Source organism: Medicago sativa, chromosome 6 (assembly GCF_051527215.1).
Source record: "Medicago sativa cultivar Bolivia chromosome 6, Bolivia_mono, whole genome shotgun sequence".
Taxonomy (NCBI): domain Eukaryota; kingdom Viridiplantae; phylum Streptophyta; class Magnoliopsida; order Fabales; family Fabaceae; genus Medicago; species Medicago sativa.
In genome coordinates, this window is record NC_140754.1 from 90,614,271 (window position 1) to 90,635,690 (window position 21,420).

The window sequence follows — 21,420 nt, forward strand, 5'->3', positions numbered from 1 at the left end:
GGTAATAATAACCACTTTTTTTCCACATCAATCCCACTCTCAGTCTCAGCCACCTCTACAACAACCTAAATCAGTTAATGATTATTCCACTTGTAAAAACATCAAAAACTCATACAACTGTGGACACATCACCAACGTCTCTTATCCATTCTGGGGACAAAAACTTCCTTTTTACTGCGGCGCCGGAGATCTTTTTCACCTTAATTGTCACAAAGACAACATTACTACAATTCAATTATCCTCACAAAATTTCATAGTACTTGACATCAACACAAAAAATTATACCATCAAACTTCGAAGAACAGACCTTTCCAAAAATCTTTGTTCTCCTCAATTTTTTGATACATATTTGTCTCCCACTCTGTTTCAATATCCATCAAGTGTCAAAAACGTCAGCATATACTACGGTTGTACTTCCACTTTCTCTGAAAATTTACCTGCAAACTCTCTATGTGGTTCCGACAATCCTTCTTTCGGTCATTATGGCGATGAAGATAAGCTGTTACAAGAATTTCCAACTTTGAAGTCATGTAAGAAACATATCAAAGTGCCGGTAGGAGGATATATTCCTCTAAAGGATGATTATTTTGAGCGTGGTGAACTTATAGGAGCTTTGAGTGAAGCTTTTGAGGTGAAGTATAGTGTGAATGAAAATTGTTTAAATTGTTTGGGAAGTGAAGGAGGAGATTGTTCGCGTGAATATTTTGATAAATATGTTGATTTGTGCTACTATGATAATTGTCAAAATGGATCTATTGATTATTCCGCACACTGTTCTTCTCATCACAAATGTATGTTTTCTATCTCTTTATCTCATAAATAAATAAAGTATGTGTTAGTAGTTACATGATCAATATTATAAAACAAGAAGGAAAAAAAAAGAGTAATTACATGATCAAAGAGACGAGATTCAAATAAGCTTGAGAAAAAAAAGTAAAACTATATATAATTTTTAATGAATGATTGATAAATGATAATGAACACACAAGATATCCTTAGTTTTGAATCAGAACCTCTACCTCCTTATCCTTTAAGTCATCCAACTTCTTATCTCTATATTTCATAAATAAATAAGTAAAATAAACAACATAAAGAAAGCACCAAATTTTTCTTGCTTGCTAAATAGTCACACGAATTACACAACAGAAAATGATGCATAACTATATTGGTGTTGAAGTTTTCACAAGAGGAAATTAAAATTTTCATGCGAGTATTACCTTAAGATATATACTTTAGTCATTCAGTAGTAATAGTTTCCTATATATTTAATAAAAAAATAATTCGTGACAAGAGTAATTTTTTTAATGAACTACATATGGAATTTTGATTCCAAAATTTATATATGTATTCTTTTTTGGATAACTAGTTACAAACCCGTGCTTCGCACGGGTTCAATAACGTATTCGATAAAAAAATTATTTGAAAGAAGAGATGTTAAAATGACGGAACATTGTGATTCATCATAAAATATGTATGGGCTGATTAAGAGAGCATATAATCAATTTATGAGATTAAGAATTGACATAATTAATATTTAGGATGAAAACAATTGGAACCAATGATGTGTGAATTATGATTACATATTATCCAAAATTATAAAAAAGAGTGTTGTTGTTATAGAGTTACCAAAAAAGAATTGATACCCATATATACATCAGATGAAATCATGCAAAGAAGTAACATCAGTGAGTGAAGATAATCTAGTATAGGATTAGAGTTAAGGCGATCTGTTGAAAGTGCAGATCATGAACACCAAATCTTTATTTGGGAACGACGTGAACGTGCATATTTTTAGGTGGCTTCTCTAGATCAAAAATCAGCTTATCACCTACCTCTAACACATGTTCTCGACAAAATTTGAATCATTGGCCACCTAAGTATTTTTTGTAACTTGCTATCTTTGCCGTTATCAAGCGACACTTATACCTTTTTTGAGCTTGTTTGTCGATGAGTGTGATTGTTTTCCGTGTTCCTTTTAGAAATGTCCTTGATATCTCATTTGGGAAGTGTCAGGCACAAAACAAATTGCAGTGTTAATTAGATGTTATATATATATATATATATATATATATATATATATATATATATATATATATATATATATATATATATATATATATATATATATGTACATTTCTAAAACATTTACCAAAACATTATAAATATTTGTTGTAGGAAAAAAGCATGTTCTATTTTGTTCAAAAGATTAGGAAAACAACATTATAATTAACATGATACAAATTGGAACCATTGAAGGAATCAACAATGTGCAGATTAACGTTACATAATAGTTAGGTTTATAAAAGAGACTGCATGTGTCATAGACTAACCAAAAAGGGATTTTTGCCAATATTTACATCAGACAAAATGAAAAGAACAAATGGCATCCGAAAGTCAAGATAGTTTACGATTACAGTCCAAAGTGATACATCAAAATAGTAGAAGTTCAAATAGTTCAGCAGCAAAGATCTACTTTGGAACAACTTGAACGTGCAAGTTCTTCGGTGACTTTTCGAGATCAAAGATGAGTTTACCACCTTCTTCCACCACACGTTCTCTGCAGAAATTGAACCACTGCCCACCCAAGTATTTTTCATAGCTTGCTCTATCGGCAATATAATAAGGCGACACTTATACTTTCTCTGTGTCTGGTCATCAATGCGAGTGATTGTTTTGCGCTTTCCTTTCAGAATTGTTCTTGACACCTTGTTTGGGAAATGCTAAACAGGAAAATAACTGCAATATTAGTCAAATGCATATTAACATGGATAAGATGTATGCGAATATAGTTACATATAATTTATAAAATAAAGGTAGCATAACTGATTTTAAGCTAAAGAAAATGTACCAAGACTTCTAATTTATCTTCATATTATCTTCCTATAAAGTCTAGATAAATGCATGCATGTACATTATATGTACCCCGTTGACCAATTAACATTGTTGAAACAAATGGAAATTAAACATCACTCCCGCATGTGCATCTATAGCTAGCACCATTTGACATTGATGTCTTCGAACATTTGGTGCAACTCCCATAATACAATCCAAACTGGTTAGGATTGAATTTAGTTGTTTTCCAAATAGTGATGCAATATGTATCCTAACACAAATTATGCACATGAAATAAAGAATAATGCAATATGTATTTTAAATTGTGCGTAAAAAAAGCAGACCTTGACTAAGTTTATAAATTCAGCAATTGGCCTAACCTGAGACAGATTGAAAAAATCGTTGTACGAAGTACGTTGAAAAGAAGCCGAACATTGACTTAAGTTCTGACTGAAGCTTTGAATCTGAGCTTGAGAAGTGTTAAGGTCACGACAACAATTCAAGAAACATGGTCAAAAAACAATCAAATCGGATTGTGAAATAATAAGTTACTCTAACACTGTATTGTGAAATCATAATGCAAACTTACTAAGTCTTAAACATCTCAACAACCGGATGATGTAGGTTGATGAGCAGCCTCGAACCTGACCAATTGTTACATATATTTGGGTTGCCATTGACTACAAAATGGAAGCAAAGAACTCAAGGTAAGTAGATGGTAGATGATAAAGCTACAAAGTATTTCTTCCACAGTAACAACTTTTGGCCAAAGCTCATTCCATTCAGTTTTATGCATTAAAAAAAAGTTCCCTTTTTAGTAAGTACTTAATTGATATTGTATTTGACCTAACTTCTCCTTAAAAATTTAGAGAAGTTAAAAAAAACCGCGTTAAACAGTATCTTAATCTCCCACAACGACAGTGTAGAAGCAATTGAATTTGGGAGAAAAATTGAAAAATAGTTAAAAATAAAAAAATTGGAAAATAGTAAAAAAAAATAAAAATTGGAAAATAGTTAAAAAAAATCGATGAGGTAGCACTCAACCAAGCAACACTAAAAATAATTATATGCATCAGCGTAACAAAAACACAGTCAGACGGACATAAAATATTACTCTAAATATTCGCGAGGTTGAAGAAAGGAAATAAAAATATTTGGTATCATTAAATGACAGTGTGAATAAAAATATTTGTGAGGTTGTGATTAAACAATATTGAAATTAAAATAATTGATATTGTATTTGACCTAATTTCTCCTTAAAAATGTAGAGAAGTTGGAAAAAAGCCGGGTCAAACGATACCTTAATCTCCCACAACGGCAATGTAGAAGCAACTGAATTTGGGAGAAAAAATTGAAAAATAGTTGAAAACATAAAAATTGAAAAATAGTTAAAAGTTATTAAAAATTTAAAAATAATTAAAAAAATGGTGAGGGGAAAAATGGGAAATATGCCATAAAAAGGTGAGGTGGCAACAACCAAATTCCACAAATTAGGAAATTACAAAAATGCCCCTCCTAAGGGCAAAATGGGAAATTCATAGGACATCTCTTTTAATAGTAGTATAGATTGTTGGGATAAGCTACTTAATTTTATGGTAAAACTCAAGTGAATTAAGAAAGCACAAAGTAAAAGTAAAAGAGAGAAAAGAGATCAAGGAGAAAAGAGATTCGGGAAATTTTATTCAACTAATATGAGTGATACACTTGATACACTTTCTCAATGCAATACATCACTTATATACACAAATTAAAAGTTCTTACTTACTATAGTTAGTTGACCACCAAGCAAATCTTATGGTGAGTTAACTTCTAGCTAGTAACAAACTTGTGTTATATAAAGTATATATACATCATAACAGCTATACACTAGATTACTGCATCAATGCGTTTTTTGTGATGATCCTCTGTACCTCTGGATCCTCTGCACCTCTGGATCTAGAATGAATTACTTCAAGTCCAAACAATAACTATGTTAGTGATGCAAAATATTCACCGACCTGACTTTATTGATAATAATATCTTCGGGAAAATATGACTGACCAATTTTGATAAATAAAAAAAGGAAATAGAGTGGAAATTTCGTGGGCGACTTTGAGTTGACTCTATGGTCATTAGAATCATTTTTGCTGAGAGCATGAGACCATAACTCAACTGAACCCCTCCTCATTTTTTATTTTTCGTTCCGAGCATAATGGATAAGCATATCTTTATGCTCATGAATATTACATACATATCTTTCTTCTTCTTATTAGTAATAATAACCACTTTTTTTGCACATCAATCCCACTCTCAACCACAAAATCCACATCAACCAGTTTTCAATTATTCAAGTTGTAGAGACATCAAAAACTTCTACAACTGTGGAAATATCACCAACATCTCTTATCCATTCTGGGGACAAAATCGTCATTCGCCATGTGGAGCTGGTAAATCATTTTACCTTAACTGCCACGAAAACAAAACTACTACCATTCTGATATCCTCACAAAATTTCACAGTAGTTGACATCAACACAAAAACTCACACCATGAAACTCAAAAGAACAGACCTTGATCAAAATCTTTGTTCTCCTAGGTTTGTTGATACTTATTTGTTTCCACCTCCGTTTCATTATCTCCGAACTCTCAGGAACATCACCATATACTACAATTGTACTGTCCCTCGATATTTTCATATAAATTCTGTATGTGGATCTGAGAATCATGCTTTTTGTCATGTTGGTGGTTATGATGAAAACAAGTTCTTGGAAGAATCTGAGTTAAGGAATTGCGAGAGACATATTCAAGTGCCAGTAGGAACAGAGTTTCCTATATATAATAATGATCATTATGGTTATTTTAAGCGTGATGTTCTTGAAAAAGGTTTGGATACGGGGTTTGAGTTGAATTATAATCTGAAAGAAGAATGCTTAAGGTGTTTGGGAAGTGAAGGAGGAGATTGTAAATGGAAAACCAATGATGCTATTGAGAAACATGTAAAGTCCACTTGCTATTACGATGATTGTTTAGATGGATCTGTTGATTCTTCCACACAACACTGTTCTAATAACAGAAGTATGTTTTCTTATCTCTTTATCTCATCAAAAAATAAAGGAAATGAACTTCGTAGAAAAAAACACCAAATTCGTTAGGAGTATATATAAATAGCAATTATAAAAAAATAACTAATTCTGTATTTGGTTATATATGCAATTAGTTCCGGCAATTGTAGCACTTTGTGGTATTAGTCTCTGCAAATTTCTTTGTCTGGTTTTGGTATTCACACTTTAAAAGAAATTTGGTTTTAGTACTTGACGTCAGTCAGTCGTTAACAAATTGACAAAAGTAACGGAGTGTCATGTGATCCAATCATTTTATGCCACATGGCCCGGTCATAAAAAACCAGCATTTCAACTCAATTTCCTAATTTTAAACAAAACTGCAACACTGATTTTAGACCATGCAACTTCATGATGTGACTTGGTACCCATCCTTTAGCCAAAGTTATTTTTCATAGAAGTAAAATAACTTTTTCAGTGATATGTAAAATAACCCATTCTAATTTCTATTTATACCTTTCCCAATTTATTTAGCCATTTATATGCTCAAATTAGACATATTTCCTTGCATCTTTAATTGTTTATTTGTCAGCTATCAAATATTCAAGACATAATTTTTAGGCGTAAGCTATGCTTTAACAGATTCCTCTATGCTCTTTCTACTATTATCCTAGGTAAGCAGTTGAGCTCGCAAGGGAAAATCAAAATCATTCTAGGTCATACATCTATAATCTAATTTTTCTATTTTATACCTTTAACTATGTTGTGGAATAATATTTAGTAATGATCATTAATCTATCTGCAAATGAAGAACTGTTATCCTTCCTTATTAGGCAAGAAAAGACCAAAACTATACACTATCATTCTCATAATTCATTAATGGAAACCTCAATTTGTTACTATCTATGTTGATCATACTAGTTTGGACTATGTATTAGTGTTAACTATGTATTAGGAAAAACTTTAAGCACAAGGGTTACAAATATAACTTTGATTACTGATATTTTGTCATTGACACCCTAAATAACATTATAACTTCAAATGAAAAGATACAACATCGTAGTTTTTATTTATTTAGTTTTGTTTCTTCCATCAACACATACTAAGATAATTCTCATTCTAACAACAGGTGTGGGAAGTGCAGCAACTGTAGCATTGTTGATGTGCATCGTAATTTGTTGTGTTAGAGGCAAGCCATCGATACTACACCTAAAATTTCGATCTAAGATAAAGAATGATAAAAACATTGAAGCATTTTTAAAAGATCATGGAGCTCTATTGCAAAAAAGATATAAATTTTCAGAAATAAAGAAAATGACAAACTCATTCAAAATTAAACTTGGTCAAGGGGGATTTGGTGTTGTCTACAAAGGAAAGTTATTGAATGGTTGCCATGTGGCAGTGAAGATTTTGAATGCATCAAAAGGAAATGGTGAAGAATTTATTAACGAGGTTGCTAGTATTACTAGAACCTCACATGTTAATGTCGTCACCCTTCTTGGATTTTGTTTTGAAGGCCGTAAAAAAGCTCTAGTATATGAGTTTATGTCCAATGGTTCTCTTGACAAATATATTTACAATAAGGGACCTGAAACCATTGTATCTTTAAGTTGGGATAATATGCATCAAATTGCGAAAGGGATAGCCCGAGGGCTAGAATATTTGCATAGAGGATGTGCCACTCGAATTTTACATTTTGACATAAAACCACATAACATTCTTTTAGATGAGAATTTTTGTCCAAAGATTTCAGATTTTGGACTTGCAAAGATTTGCCTCAAGAAAGACAGCATTGTTTCGATGTCAGATCAAAGAGGGACATTGGGGTATGTAGCTCCAGAAGTGTGGAATAGACAATTTGGAGGAGTTTCACATAAGTCTGATGTTTATAGTTATGGAATGATGCTATTAGAAATGGTGGGTGGGAGGAAAAATATTAATGCAGATGCAAGTCACACAAGTGAGATATACTTTCCTCATTGGGTATACAATAGGCTTGATCTTGGCACTAACTTGAGACATGATGGGGTAATGGATACGGAAGAAGATGAGATTGCAAAGCGGATGACCATTGTAGGTTTGTGGTGTATTCAAACATTTCCTAATGGCAGACCTACAATGAGTAAAGTAGTTGAAATGTTAGAAGTTGACATTAATTCGTTGGAAATACCACCAAAACCATTACTTTCGTCTCCTACTAGATCGGCATCTGAGTCTTGCACGTCTTAAATTTACGGATATCTATAAAATTGTTAAATACTTTTTAATCAGAGTAGATATCATATCATCCCTTTGAATAATCTTGTAAAGTGAGTGGGTCATATTGTCTCAAACTGTTTTTATATTGAATGCAAAATCATGAACAATTGGTCATGGAATAAATTTATATTTTCTGATCTTATATCCTTTAGAATTTGGTGACTGCAAATGCTACAAATGGAAAACAAGTTCTACAAGAAATTGTTATTATCTTGATATGGAAGCAACTAGCTAGTAAGCCATGATCAAAGCATATCCTTAATACTTGTTTTGAAAAAATTAGGTATATTAGTCCCCTCTTTAGTAAACTTTAGGTAGAGCAAAAATGTGTATACTGCTGGCATGGTGACTGTAATACCCTGCTTAAAAACACTCTCAATTTTATGTGTCGGTTAATTTTATCTTTGAGACTTAAGTGAGGGCAAAATGGTAATCTTGCCTTACAAGATATTTTAAAAGTCCAAAGGCCATTTTTTTTCCTCATTCTTTCCCTTTCTCCTCTCACACAACAGAGGACACTTCCTCTGTTCTCTTCTTTCTCTTGCGACCCTAACCTTTTTCTCTTCAAATCTTCATTCTTCCACTCTAATCTTCATGAGACAAGCATGCAAGCCAATTTCTATAACTCTCGTCATCTCCTAAATCAACTGTAAGCTTTACTTTTCTCTTTCCCTCTCTTAACTGAACCCATCTCTCCCTCATAATTGCTGGGGTTTTTAAGAAAATCAACTTGTGGGTTAATGTATGGTGTGCTTGAAGCTTTAGTCATGGTTTATTGATGTTTAAAAGCAAGGATGCAACAAGAAAATTTGAAGTTAGGGTTTGGGTGTTGAGCAAAAAACTTGAGGAAAGTGATAGAGGTAATTATTGTTGTTGTTTGAGTGAGAATTAAAAATAGGAGCAAAATCAAAGATTGGACAAGCTGTGTGTTTTGGGTCGTGATCTGTTTTGTGGGTGGTATCTTTTACTGTGCTGATCAGAATTAAGTAATTATTGGATATTTAGATTGTACATTCAATTCCCTTCAAATCGGATATAAATTTCATGTGATTCCGATTAGTAATGAACTCGGAAAGTGCGTTTGAAGTTGGATAATTCTGCTGGAAAAAAGCTTACGGGTTTTGTCATGATTTTTGCGAAATGAGCTAAATTGTGGATTTAGACTAGTAAGAGAGGTGCAGAATTGAACGCCTATGATTAATAAGAGTTTTGATCAAATTTTGAAATGAATTCGGAACACGCAGAAGCCATAAGCTGTAGTTAAGATGTTTAGGATAAAAGTGCTTACGGAGCACACCGGGAGCTTAACTAGGACTCAAGCAGCGCGGAAACTTCAGAAAATGTTAAGGTGAGTTGATGGCGATCATTATCACTTATTTTCATTATCGTTATTATTGATATTTTTATGACTTTATATGTTAAAGTGTTTATAAAAATGGGGAACACACCCTTTGAACATTTTTCCTCTCATTGATACTTATGTTAAAAGTCATTGATATTATTATGGTCACTATTTAGATTTATCTTTGACTTATTGAGCAAAGGATTTGAAATTGAGATTTGGTTGCATATACAACGACATGAGTTTTAAGATGTGGGGAATACGGTTTTGAGATATATGTTTTTGAGAATTTTCGATGTTAATATGCGCTCCATTTGGATATGGATTTTACTTGTGATTTATAAAGTAAAGAAATTGAAACGGAGGATTGGATTTTATGTGTTTTAGTAGTTGTTTTGATATGTTGTAAAATGCGGTTTTGAAATATACGTTTTGAAAGGATTTGATATTAATATGTACGCGATTTGGATTTGGATTTGAATTTGGATTTACTTATGATGATAAGTAGTAGGTTTTCAATTGAGTTTTGATGAACGTATTTTGATATAAGTTTCATTATGTTGCAAAATATGGTTTTAGACATGTGTTTTAAGAATGAGGTTTTGAAAATTACGGTTATAATGACGACGACCTAGGTGCACCTAGTATGTTATTTCAATTAGGTAGTTACTCCATTAGATGGAGCCGCCCCAATGGAAAGGCCGCCATTAGGAGGAGAGGGCTATCAATGAGAGGTAAACTCCCTAATTGAAAATGTTTTACACTTTGTTTTGAGTCGAGAGAAAAGAGCTATCCGTTAGATGGAGCCGCCCCTATGGAAAGGCCACCATTAGGAGGAGAGGGCTATCAACGAGATGGAGCTAGTTCTCGATTCACCCATTTTGGTTATTTTCATTAAATGGAATTTTCTATATTTTTACACTTTGTTTTGAGTCGAGAGAAAAGAGCTATCCGTTAGATGGAGCCGCCCCTATGGAAAGGCCACCATTAGAAGGAGAGGGCTATCAACGAGATGGAGCTAGTTCTCGATTCACCCATTTTGTTTATTTTCACTAAATGGAGTTTTCTATATATTTTTAAAGGTTATTTATCAATATTTTCGGCAATATATTTTTAAAGGCTTTTATTTTGATTTTCGGCAATTTATTTTAAAGGCTTGTAATGTTATCTTCATGTCTTTACGATGTTGGACTTTTCGTTGAAGTATACCTATTTGATTGGAAGTATATACAATGTGTGGATTTTCATGCGTATAAAGGTTTGCGGATTATTAGAATTTTAGACGATTACTATTTTTGTAATTGACAATAGATTTGATAAAGTAAATAATCGTGCCCTGTGTGTTTCCCATCTAGTTGGTGGTGGTTGTTGTCTCTCACTAAGTCTTTATGACTTACCCCTTTTTCTTATATTTTTTTCAGATTCAAAGTCAATTGCGTAGAAAGCTTCTAGCAGGGTTAAAGATCTACCAGTGTCACTTTTGGTAGGCCCTCTTGGTTGGTTTCTCTTTCTATATTTATATTTCAGTGTCCATTGATGTATCTGCAGCTATTTGGAAGTCTAGGATGTGTTATTCTGAGTTGTACAAGTATGAGAAAAATGTTAATTGAGATACTGGATGATAAAACAGGTTTTTAAAACAGGATTCATATCTTGGAAATGTTGAATTTACAGGGGAAACTATGTCGAAATTTCAATAAATATTTTTTTTTTTTTTTTTTGAAGTGAAAACCTAATTGGAAATTGTTTTTATTTTATAGTTTGTCAAGATGAATCAATAGGCTTGCCGGGCTAGAATGTTCTAGTTCGTGCGCCGGTCACGATTAGTGTTTTTGGGTCGTGACAAAGTTGGTATCAGAGCTCCGGTTGTAGGTCCTAATAGCTGCAGACATAGAGTAGTAATAGATTTTTGCTAATGAATTGTGAACCGCGGCACAATTTATTTGCAAAAAGCTATTAGCACTCTATGGTAGTGTCACTTGTTGTCCAATCTTATGATTTCTTTTGGGTCTTTGAATTGTTTCACTTAGTTTGTCGCCTAGTCCTATTTTTGATAAATTTTCTTTCATTTAGTGAGGGTGCCACCCATTAACAAGATCTCCACTAGAAGGGAAATTGGTTCCTTGCGAATTTAAAGCCGAACCGTAAAACCTTAGTCAAATAGGTCGTCATTCAGGCTGTTCTCATGGTTGACTTAAAGAAAATGATAAAGGACGTAGCATTTATGTTGACAAACGTGACTGAGTTGTAGGAGTAATTAATGTCGAGGTTCCTAGAGAAATACGAAGAAATTCAATGATGATAGAGCTTATTGTTGGCTTACAAGGAATACAATGGCTTGTGTAACAAATTGTTGGACAATAACAACATGGTAATCAAGCGCAGAGAAATATTTTTGAACCACAAGAAAAGTTCATCTAGAGAGATCAATGTGGATATAGAAAAGTTCATGAAACTTAAACCTTTACCTTTTATATGTCTACTATGTGTGTGGATATAATGACTTATTGACGGTCAAGATAGGTTATGAATGAAATTATGATGCTCTCATTTAAAGGTGGATATAAGGATGTGGGAGTTGACATAATATAAGTTGGAAGGTATGGTATATGACTAGTTTGATATATTTACACGTGGAAAACAAGTAGGATAACCTCTGTTGGGATGAAGTGAGACAAGTGTTTATGACTCGTTTTCTTTTAGAAAGGGTTGGAGATGAATTTCTTCAAGAGTGTGAAAGATCGGACTAAATTGAGTTCATGCCAGTTTTGGAGTACAAAACCCGTCTTATTGAGCTTTCAATGAACGCTCCCCACCCTATCATAGTAGAGATGAGTGTCAAGTGGTTCATTATAAAATTAAGGGAATGCTTAATTGGATTCGTGGTTAGATCTAATTGTGCTACTTTGCGGAGGTTTAAAGCTTAACACTTCAGATTAGGCAACAAAAGCTTAGGGGATGTAGTAGACAAATATTTGCAAGAAATGAGTTGAATGATTATACATAGATTTTTCTTAGGATGATGGTGAAGTTATATTTGGTTATTAGGAACAATAAATATAAATAACATAAATAGATAGTTCTAGTTGACAAACTTTTGGGCACAACGCAAAGTGTTTAGTAGATCATGGGGCATGTAGGTAATTTACTTTTCCTTATAGTACTTTTGATTCTACAATGGTTGATTCGACTCTGGAAATATTTTGTTTCAAGGATGAGAAGGTATGATTTCAATGTGGTTAAGTATGCTATATTAGGAGTGTTCATCATGGGTAGCTACGACACAACTATTATTTAGTCATGCATTAACATAGTCGTGTTAGTACAAATTTATAGGATTTTGAGTATGAATTGGTTGTCTGTCTAGTAAGCCACCTTACCCTATTATAACTAAGTAGTGAAAGTTGAGATATCGGGTAATCACTTTTATCCTTTTGAGGAAAATCTGGTTAGGTACCATATTATTTAACCTCAAGTTTAGGTTCTAACAAGTTATTGAAGAGAGGTTGTCAAGGATAATTGGTTTTGATTAGGGATATACAAGTGAGTGAAGAATTATAAAAAGTTCTAAAAACATTTGGGTTTCCTGATGTTGTCCTGAAGAACTTTCTGGATTGTCACTTCATAATGAGATTAGATTCTCTATAGACTTGGTTCCTACCACTCAACCCACATCCATACCTCTTTATCGAATGACATAGAATAACTTACATTGTTTAGGGACTAACCACAAGACCTTTTCAATAAGGGATTTATTGACCTAAGTTCGTTTCCTTGAGGATTAATGAAATTTATTATAAGTAAGGAAGATAGATATGTGTGACTGTGTGTAGTTATAGACAAGGGAATAAGGTGATAGTTAGGAATAAATATTATTTACCATGCATTTATTTGTTCGACCAACCTCAAGAAGCTTAGTGTTTTCCAAGATTTATTGAAATAGGGGTATCACTAGTTGGATATTAAGAGTGAACATACATTAAAGACAACTTTTCGCACATACTACGAGGATTGTAAAATTCTGGTTATACCTTTAAGACTTACTAATGCTCCAACGTCTTTTATGGATTGATGAATTGGATTTTTCAACCTTAGATTTGTGGGTGATATTGTTTAGTGATGACATTTTTGTGTATTCCAAGAGTAAAGAAAGGCATGATCTAAGAGATCCTACACATGAGTGAATATGTCAACAATAATTTTGCTTTTAAGATTTTGAGGCATTAGCAATATGAAAGATTTTTTTTTTAGATTTATAACAACCACAAAGGTCTTAGTATAACTTAAATTTAAGACAAATAAGGTGGATGGAGTTCTCTTAAAGACTTTGATTGCAAAGACTTGTATCACCTTGGAAAGTCAAGTGTTGTTGTAAATGTTTTGACTAGGAAATAGATAGGTAGTCTTACTCATTTAGACAAAATAAAGGGACCTATAATTAAAAGGCTACAAAAAACTTGTTGGAAAGGGGGATTCAATTTTAGCTTGATCATTCAATGGCATTATTGGTCATGTGTAAATTTGTTCCACTGTAATTTACAGTATCAGAGAGACTCGGTTAAGATTTAGACTAGGTAAAATTGATAGGACCTTGGAGGAATGAAGCGTACGAAGAAGGAAAGGCATGATGTGAAGTTTATAATAAATTCTCTTAAGGAAGTATTCAACGCCAATGGTGGCTGGTAGTCAGAAAGAATCAGTTCGTAACAGACGTATGTTGGAATCTAAAGTTGAAAGTTGGAGAAATCATTTATACTTATTATCACGTAAACTCTAAATTTCGAGGACGAAATTTTCTTAAGGGGGGTAGAGTGTAATACCCTGCTTAAAAACACTCTCAATTTTATGTGTCGGTTAATTTTATCTTTGAGACTTAAGTGAGGGCAAAATGGTAATCTTGCCTTACAAGATATTTTAAAAGTCCAAAGGCCATTTTTTTTCCTCATTCTTTCCCTTTTCTCCTCTCACACAACAGAGGACACTTCCTCTGTTCTCTTCTTTCTCTTGCGACCCTAACCTTTTTCTCTTCAAATCTTCATTCTTCCACTCTAATCTTCATGAGACAAGCATGCAAGCCAATTTCTATAACTCTCGTCATCTCCTAAATCAACTGTAAGCTTTACTTTTCTCTTTCCCTCTCTTAACTGAACCCATCTCTCCCTCATAATTGCTGGGGTTTTTAAGAAAATCAACTTGTGGGTTAATGTATGGTGTGCTTGAAGCTTTAGTCATGGTTTATTGATGTTTAAAAGCAAGGATGCAACAAGAAAATTTGAAGTTAGGGTTTGGGTGTTGAGCAAAAAACTTGAGGAAAGTGATAGAGGTAATTATTGTTGTTGTTTGAGTGAGAATTAAAAATAGGAGCAAAATCAAAGATTGGACAAGCTGTGTGTTTTGGGTCGTGATCTGTTTTGTGGGTGGTATCTTTTACTGTGCTGATCAGAATTAAGTAATTATTGGATATTTAGATTGTACATTCAATTCCCTTCAAATCGGATATAAATTTCATGTGATTCCGATTAGTAATGAACTCGGAAAGTGCGTTTGAAGTTGGATAATTCTGCTGGAAAAAAAGCTTACGGGTTTTGTCATGATTTTTGCGAAATGAGCTAAATTGTGGATTTAGACTAGTAAGAGAGGTGCAGAATTGAACGCCTATGATTAATAAGAGTTTTGATCAAATTTTGAAATGAATTCGGAACACGCAGAAGCCATAAGCTGTAGTTAAGATGTTTAGGATAAAAGTGCTTACGGAGCACACCGGGAGCTTAACTAGGACTCAAGCAGCGCGGAAACTTCAGAAAATGTTAAGGTGAGTTGATGGCGATCATTATCACTTATTTTCATTATCGTTATTATTGATATTTTTATGACTTTATATGTTAAAGTGTTTATAAAAATGGGGAACACACCCTTTGAACATTTTTCCTCTCATTGATACTTATGTTAAAAGTCATTGATATTATTATGGTCACTATTTAGATTTATCTTTGACTTATTGAGCAAAGGATTTGAAATTGAGATTTGGTTGCATATACAACGACATGAGTTTTAAGATGTGGGGAATACGGTTTTGAGATATATGTTTTTGAGAATTTTCGATGTTAATATGCGCTCCATTTGGATATGGATTTTACTTGTGATTTATAAAGTAAAGAAATTGAAACGGAGGATTGGATTTTATGTGTTTTAGTAGTTGTTTTGATATGTTGTAAAATGCGGTTTTGAAATATACGTTTTGAAAGGATTTGATATTAATATGTACGCGATTTGGATTTGGATTTGAATTTGGATTTACTTATGATGATAAGTAGTAGGTTTTCAATTGAGTTTTGATGAACGTATTTTGATATAAGTTTCATTATGTTGCAAAATATGGTTTTAGACATGTGTTTTAAGAATGAGGTTTTGAAAATTACGGTTATAATGACGACGACCTAGGTGCACCTAGTATGTTATTTCAATTAGGTAGTTACTCCATTAGATGGAGCCGCCCCAATGGAAAGGCCGCCATTAGGAGGAGAGGGCTATCAATGAGAGGTAAACTCCCTAATTGAAAATGTTTTACACTTTGTTTTGAGTCGAGAGAAAAGAGCTATCCGTTAGATGGAGCCGCCCCTATGGAAAGGCCACCATTAGGAGGAGAGGGCTATCAACGAGATGGAGCTAGTTCTCGATTCACCCATTTTGGTTATTTTCATTAAATGGAATTTTCTATATTTTTACACTTTGTTTTGAGTCGAGAGAAAAGAGCTATCCGTTAGATGGAGCCGCCCCTATGGAAAGGCCACCATTAGAAGGAGAGGGCTATCAACGAGATGGAGCTAGTTCTCGATTCACCCATTTTGTTTATTTTCACTAAATGGAGTTTTCTATATATTTTTAAAGGTTATTTATCAATATTTTCGGCAATATATTTTTAAAGGCTTTTATTTTGATTTTCGGCAATTTATTTTAAAGGCTTGTAATGTTATCTTCATGTCTTTACGATGTTGGACTTTTCGTTGAAGTATACCTATTTGATTGGAAGTATATACAATGTGTGGATTTTCATGCGTATAAAGGTTTGCGGATTATTAGAATTTTAGACGATTACTATTTTTGTAATTGACAATAGATTTGATAAAGTAAATAATCGTGCCCTGTGTGTTTCCCATCTAGTTGGTGGTGGTTGTTGTCTCTCACTAAGTCTTTATGACTTACCCCTTTTTCTTATATTTTTTTCAGATTCAAAGTCAATTGCGTAGAAAGCTTCTAGCAGGGTTAAAGATCTACCAGTGTCACTTTTGGTAGGCCCTCTTGGTTGGTTTCTCTTTCTATATTTATATTTCAGTGTCCATTGATGTATCTGCAGCTATTTGGAAGTCTAGGATGTGTTATTCTGAGTTGTACAAGTATGAGAAAAATGTTAATTGAGATACTGGATGATAAAACAGGTTTTTAAAACAGGATTCATATCTTGGAAATGTTGAATTTACAGGGGAAACTATGTCGAAATTTCAATAAATATTTTTTTTTTTTTTTTTTTGAAGTGAAAACCTAATTGGAAATTGTTTTTATTTTATAGTTTGTCAAGATGAATCAATAGGCTTGCCGGGCTAGAATGTTCTAGTTCGTGCGCCGGTCACGATTAGTGTTTTTGGGTCGTGACAGTGACGGTTAGCCTGATCATATAAAAATGTTGAGTATTACAAGTTTAATCTGATTTTTCAGTGATCTATAAAACTGTGTCCAACAGATATATTAAATCACAATTGTGTTTTAATAAGCTTTTTGACACAAGTTTTGTGTTTATATAACCACTTGGTCCTGTTAAGTCTCTTGTATCATGGGTTGCTTCAATAGCAAGTTTCTTTAACAAATGTAATTAGCAACTTTAGCACAAATGTTTATGTCAAGGAAAATAGTGAGGCTTTACATTAAGGTGGACAATGCCATTATAGTGAAGATATTTCAATGCATATGTTGTATGAGTTGCAATATCCAATCGGTTAAGCCAAGTTAATGTTGTTCTGCTATTTGATATTTGGTCTTGAAAATGAACAACATGAGTTCCATCGGACAGGTATTTGTATACTAGCAATGATTCCTTTCGATGAGTGACACATCCATGCATAAATTGTAACTAGGTTTTGGTGAGACATGTAATTTACGACTGTTTCAATATGTTGCTGTTGGAACACTAGAGTTGAAATTGGAAGTTGGAAAAATAAACACCAATTGTCCCACATACATTGGATAGAACTAGTTGTGTGAATTGAAAAAAAGTAGAAGTCACACATTGGATCTGCTACCTTTAAGGCGAGAAATCAATGGTGGTACATACCTTAAAGAGACAAATCTTCTTGATATTCCATTACTTCAATGTCCATATTTTGGAGCAAATACGTGGTACAGTGAGAGAATAAATAAATACATACATGCTACAAATTCAAAGTTTCAAATGTGTTGTGGAAATGGAAAAGTTCAACCACTAGCTAGTCTTGAAGTCGCCTCCTATGGTGCTTCTGCATCTGCTTTTCGAAAACAGCTCAACAACCGTGTCAGAAGTTGTTTCTTTTATTGGGGAGTATCGATACTAACTCAAAAAGAGATATGATTATTCAGACTCAAAGTGGTAAGCATCAAAGAATAGATGAGTGTCATGAAAGATATCGACATTACCAATATCCGTTACTATTTCCCTATAGCGAGGATAGCTATAGACCTGAAGTGGCACATAGCAGCAACAGATGTGGTAAAATCGCTAAAAAGAATCGTATTACTATAGGAGAATGACCAACCTTCAGAATAATGTCCAGAACCAATGAGGAACTTTACTATGACTTAATTTTAATATATCAATCAATTGACTTGTGATTTACATAATTATAGCAACCTTATCAATAAAACATAAAGCCTCAGACCCGTGCACCTGTTCAAAGAGTTTATCAAAACTTGACTCCTATGTTATTTGATTGAATCCCCATTTCCCTTTGCGTATGCCCTGTAGAGTCTCTAACACCTGTTTCATGGTTGGCCTGAGTTCCTTGGGACACTGCACACACTGAAATGCCAACTCTGTCACTGTTGTTATCATTTCCACTACATTTTCATTAAAAGAAATTTGAAGACTTTGATCCACTAGTAGCTGTAATTCCTTGTTTAAGATTTTACTCGTTGCATATTGAGCAAGAGTGACACGCTCGGTGCCTTGCATTAAACTTGCTGGTTTCGATGATATAAGCTCGAATAAGATCACACCAAAGCTATAGACATCACTTTTCTCACTGACCCTTCCAGTGTCATAGTAATCTTGATCAATGTAAGCACGAGTTCCTACCGGAAGAGTTGAAACATGAGTCACATAGTCAGGAAGAAACCGTGAGAGACCAAAATCTGCAACTTTAACAACAAAATTTTCATCCAGCAGAATATTGCTTCCTTTTATGTCACGATGAATGATACCTGAGTCATGAAGAAATACCAAGGCATTTGCAGTTTCAATGGAAATATTCAATCTAGTAAGCCATGATAGTTTACTACATGAAGATCCGTGAAGATGTTGTGTAAGAGTTCCATTAGAGATGTACTCGTACACAAGCATGTGCTTGTTGCTATGACGAGAACTGCAACCATAAAGTGAAACCAGATTTTGATGTTGCAGGCGACTTAAGATCTCAATTTCTTTCATGAACTGCTGAATGGTTTTTTCTGTCTCTTCGTGGAAGCGTTTTATTGCAACCTCTCTACCGTCTTTAAGTTTTCCTAAACATAAATACAATGACATGCAGTCAGAAAATGTAAAAGTTAGTCACACTCATTAGTTATTCTCATTGACTATATAAGCCTTATTGTATCTCTTCATATAATTAACATTTTCATTATCAATACAATTATTATATTACTTTTATATACTTTTCTTTTATCTATAGTTTCTACTTTCTATCAGCTGTTTAGAGATCGTAACAAATTGAAATTACCGTGTAAAAAAGTTTTAAACATATAGAGATCGTAACAAATTGAAATTACCGTGTAAAAAAGTTTTAAACATATACCTGTAAAAAAAACCAAGTTATTGAACTACAATTAAAGTGTGCACTCATCATTTTGTCATTATAATTTGCAGATACCTTTGCAGCTTCTTACCATAGTAGACTCTGCCGAACCCTCCGGACCCCAGAAAAGTGTCAAAATGGTTAGTAGCTTTTTCAAGGTCGGCATGGTGGAAGATTTTGAAAGCTGAGACATATAAATTGCATAGTAAGAGTCTATGACATTAATAATCTCTTGTATGTTAACACCAAAACACATACGAGGTAGAAACACATTAGAGAGGAAAAGTGTTGGAAAAGTAAACCAGAGAAAACATAACATTTTATCAGATTTAGGCCAATTATGCGAGCGGCTGCACAACCTTTCTATTACCATTTAAAGTTTAGGGTTTATAGATTTTAACTTGAATTTAAATACTATATGGTATAGTTTACAATGTTACCCCTAAACTGTACTGTCGAGTGCAGGGGGCTTCGCCCACCATACCCCCAGTTGCAGCCCGATAAAAATTCGGGCCAAGCGACCTGCTCACTTATCAGTAAACTATGAGCCATAGCCAACAAAACGGTAACAAAGTTTGATGGTCTTAATTAACGTCTCGTACCTTTGATTGAATTTATCTCATATCTCCCTTGCTTTATGCCATGGAGAGTCTCTAGCACTTGTTCCATGTTAGGCCTTAATTCTTGTGGACATTTCAAACACCAAAATGCAAGCTCAGCCGTAGCGGTCATCATCTTGGTGATCTTAAGGTCTGATTCGAAGCCAAGTCTTCGATCCAACAGCTCCACTAAAGCTTGGTTTTCAACTTTTTTGCATAAAAGGGTTGCCAGACATTCTTCTTCATTCTGATAATAATATTCTGCAAGCATAGATGACACAAGCTCACACAACACCACCCCAAAACTATAAACATCATTTTGGACACCAAGTAAGCCTTTTGACACAAGTTCTGGGTCTACATAACCACGTGTTCCGTTTAAGTCTCTTGTAGCATAGGTTGCTCCAATATCAAGTTTCTTTGACAAATGTAAGTTACCAACCTTAGCACAAAAATTTATATCAAGGAAAATATTGTGAGACTTTACATTACGGTGCACAATACCGTTATAGTGAAGATATTCCAATGCATTTGCTATATCAATTGCAATATCCAATCTGTTAAGCCAAGTTAATGATGTTCCGCTATTTGATATTCGGCCTCGAATATGAGTAGCAAGAGTCCCGTTGGACAGGTATTCATGTACTAGCATGGATTCCTTTTGATGAGTGACATAACCATAAATCGTAACTAGGTTTTTGTGTGGCATGTAATTTAGAAATACAGTTTCATTGATGAATTGTTTCAATATGTTGCACTTGTCTTCATTGAAGCATTGGACTGCAATCTCACGACCATTCTTAAGTTTTCCTGATCAAAGTAGATTATAAGAACAAAATAGTAGTAATTTGTATATTTTTTTTAGTGAATAAACAACCTGGTACGGTTCCTGAATTTGTAACTATCTTTCAATTGAATCTGTTCTGTGTCTGTCAGCTTCATCCCTCGTTTAACTTCAAACGTTACTTATGATGACTTCCGATGTTAAACGATGATGTGGCAGTACACGAGGATATAAAAAAACTTCGACATATACAAGGGCTAAAATCATAAACATTATACAAATATTTTCTCTAAAACACCCCTACCAAGCTACAACAATTGCCGAATGATTTCAAACATGTACATAATTCCAATCTAATACCTCAATCAAAAATTGACAGAAACACCCCCTTCAAAAACTAAATTAGGTAATTCTTTCAATCAAACAAAAATTCTAAAGTAGTTAATGAGATTATCTTAAAAACATGTGATTATCTTCAAAAACCAAATTGACAGCTAAAATGTCTAATTAAAGAGACTTTTGAGCATGTG

General features: G+C 33.6%; 2 protein-coding genes and 1 long non-coding RNA gene across 5 annotated transcripts; 2 read left to right on the forward strand and 1 right to left on the reverse strand.

Moving 5' to 3' along the window:
- Window positions 1-121: 121 nt before the first annotated feature.
- LOC146918124 (LEAF RUST 10 DISEASE-RESISTANCE LOCUS RECEPTOR-LIKE PROTEIN KINASE-like 2.4) lies at window positions 122-8,270 on the forward strand. Of its 3 annotated transcripts, none has more exons than XM_085719779.1 (3): window positions 122-791; window positions 6,544-6,585; window positions 6,999-8,270. In XM_085719779.1, the coding sequence occupies exon 3, from the start codon at window positions 7,031-7,033 to the stop codon at window positions 8,096-8,098; it is 1,068 nt and encodes a 355-aa protein (XP_085575905.1). In that variant the 5' UTR covers window positions 122-791; window positions 6,544-6,585; window positions 6,999-7,030; the 3' UTR covers window positions 8,099-8,270. The 3 variants fall into 3 exon arrangements, with proteins under 3 accessions (XP_085575905.1, XP_085575903.1, XP_085575904.1); XM_085719777.1 differs by lacking the exon at window positions 122-791 and adding an exon at window positions 4,521-5,885; XM_085719778.1 differs by lacking the exons at window positions 122-791; window positions 6,544-6,585 and adding an exon at window positions 4,521-5,885.
- A 340-nt stretch (window positions 8,271-8,610) lies between these two features.
- LOC146918125 (uncharacterized) lies at window positions 8,611-17,008 on the forward strand. The gene is made up of 4 exons (XR_015016014.1): window positions 8,611-9,476; window positions 10,892-10,953; window positions 11,544-15,282; window positions 16,698-17,008. It is a non-coding gene; the product is annotated as an uncharacterized LOC146918125 (long non-coding RNA).
- A 1,328-nt stretch (window positions 17,009-18,336) lies between these two features.
- On the reverse strand, window positions 18,337-20,912 carry LOC146918126 (LEAF RUST 10 DISEASE-RESISTANCE LOCUS RECEPTOR-LIKE PROTEIN KINASE-like 1.1). The gene is made up of 3 exons (XM_085719793.1): window positions 20,110-20,912; window positions 19,599-19,691; window positions 18,337-19,217 (listed from the first exon to the last, which is right to left on the reverse strand). Exons 1-3 carry the CDS (start codon window positions 20,813-20,815, stop codon window positions 18,415-18,417), a joined length of 1,602 nt encoding a protein of 533 aa, XP_085575919.1. The 5' UTR covers window positions 20,816-20,912; the 3' UTR covers window positions 18,337-18,414.
- Window positions 20,913-21,420: the final 508 nt, after the last annotated feature.

Bases quoted from the DNA above. Each gene is read 5' to 3' on its own strand.
- LOC146918124 (XM_085719777.1), top strand. From the start codon at position 5,024: ATGGATAAGCATATCTTTATGCTCATGAATATTACATACATATCTTTC. The intron at 5,886-6,543 runs GTATGTTTTCTT...CTATTATCCTAG, and splicing joins ACACTGTTCTAATAACAGAA to GTAAGCAGTTGAGCTCGCAA. The intron at 6,586-6,998 runs GTCATACATCTA...TTCTAACAACAG, and splicing joins GAAAATCAAAATCATTCTAG to GTGTGGGAAGTGCAGCAACT.
- LOC146918126 (XM_085719793.1), bottom strand. From the start codon at position 20,815: ATGCCACACAAAAACCTAGTTACGATTTATGGTTATGTCACTCATCAA. The intron at 19,692-20,109 runs GTACGAGACGTT...TATATGTCTCAG, and splicing joins TGAGATAAATTCAATCAAAG to CTTTCAAAATCTTCCACCAT. The intron at 19,218-19,598 runs GTAAGAAGCTGC...ATTTATGTTTAG, and splicing joins GTTCGGCAGAGTCTACTATG to GAAAACTTAAAGACGGTAGA.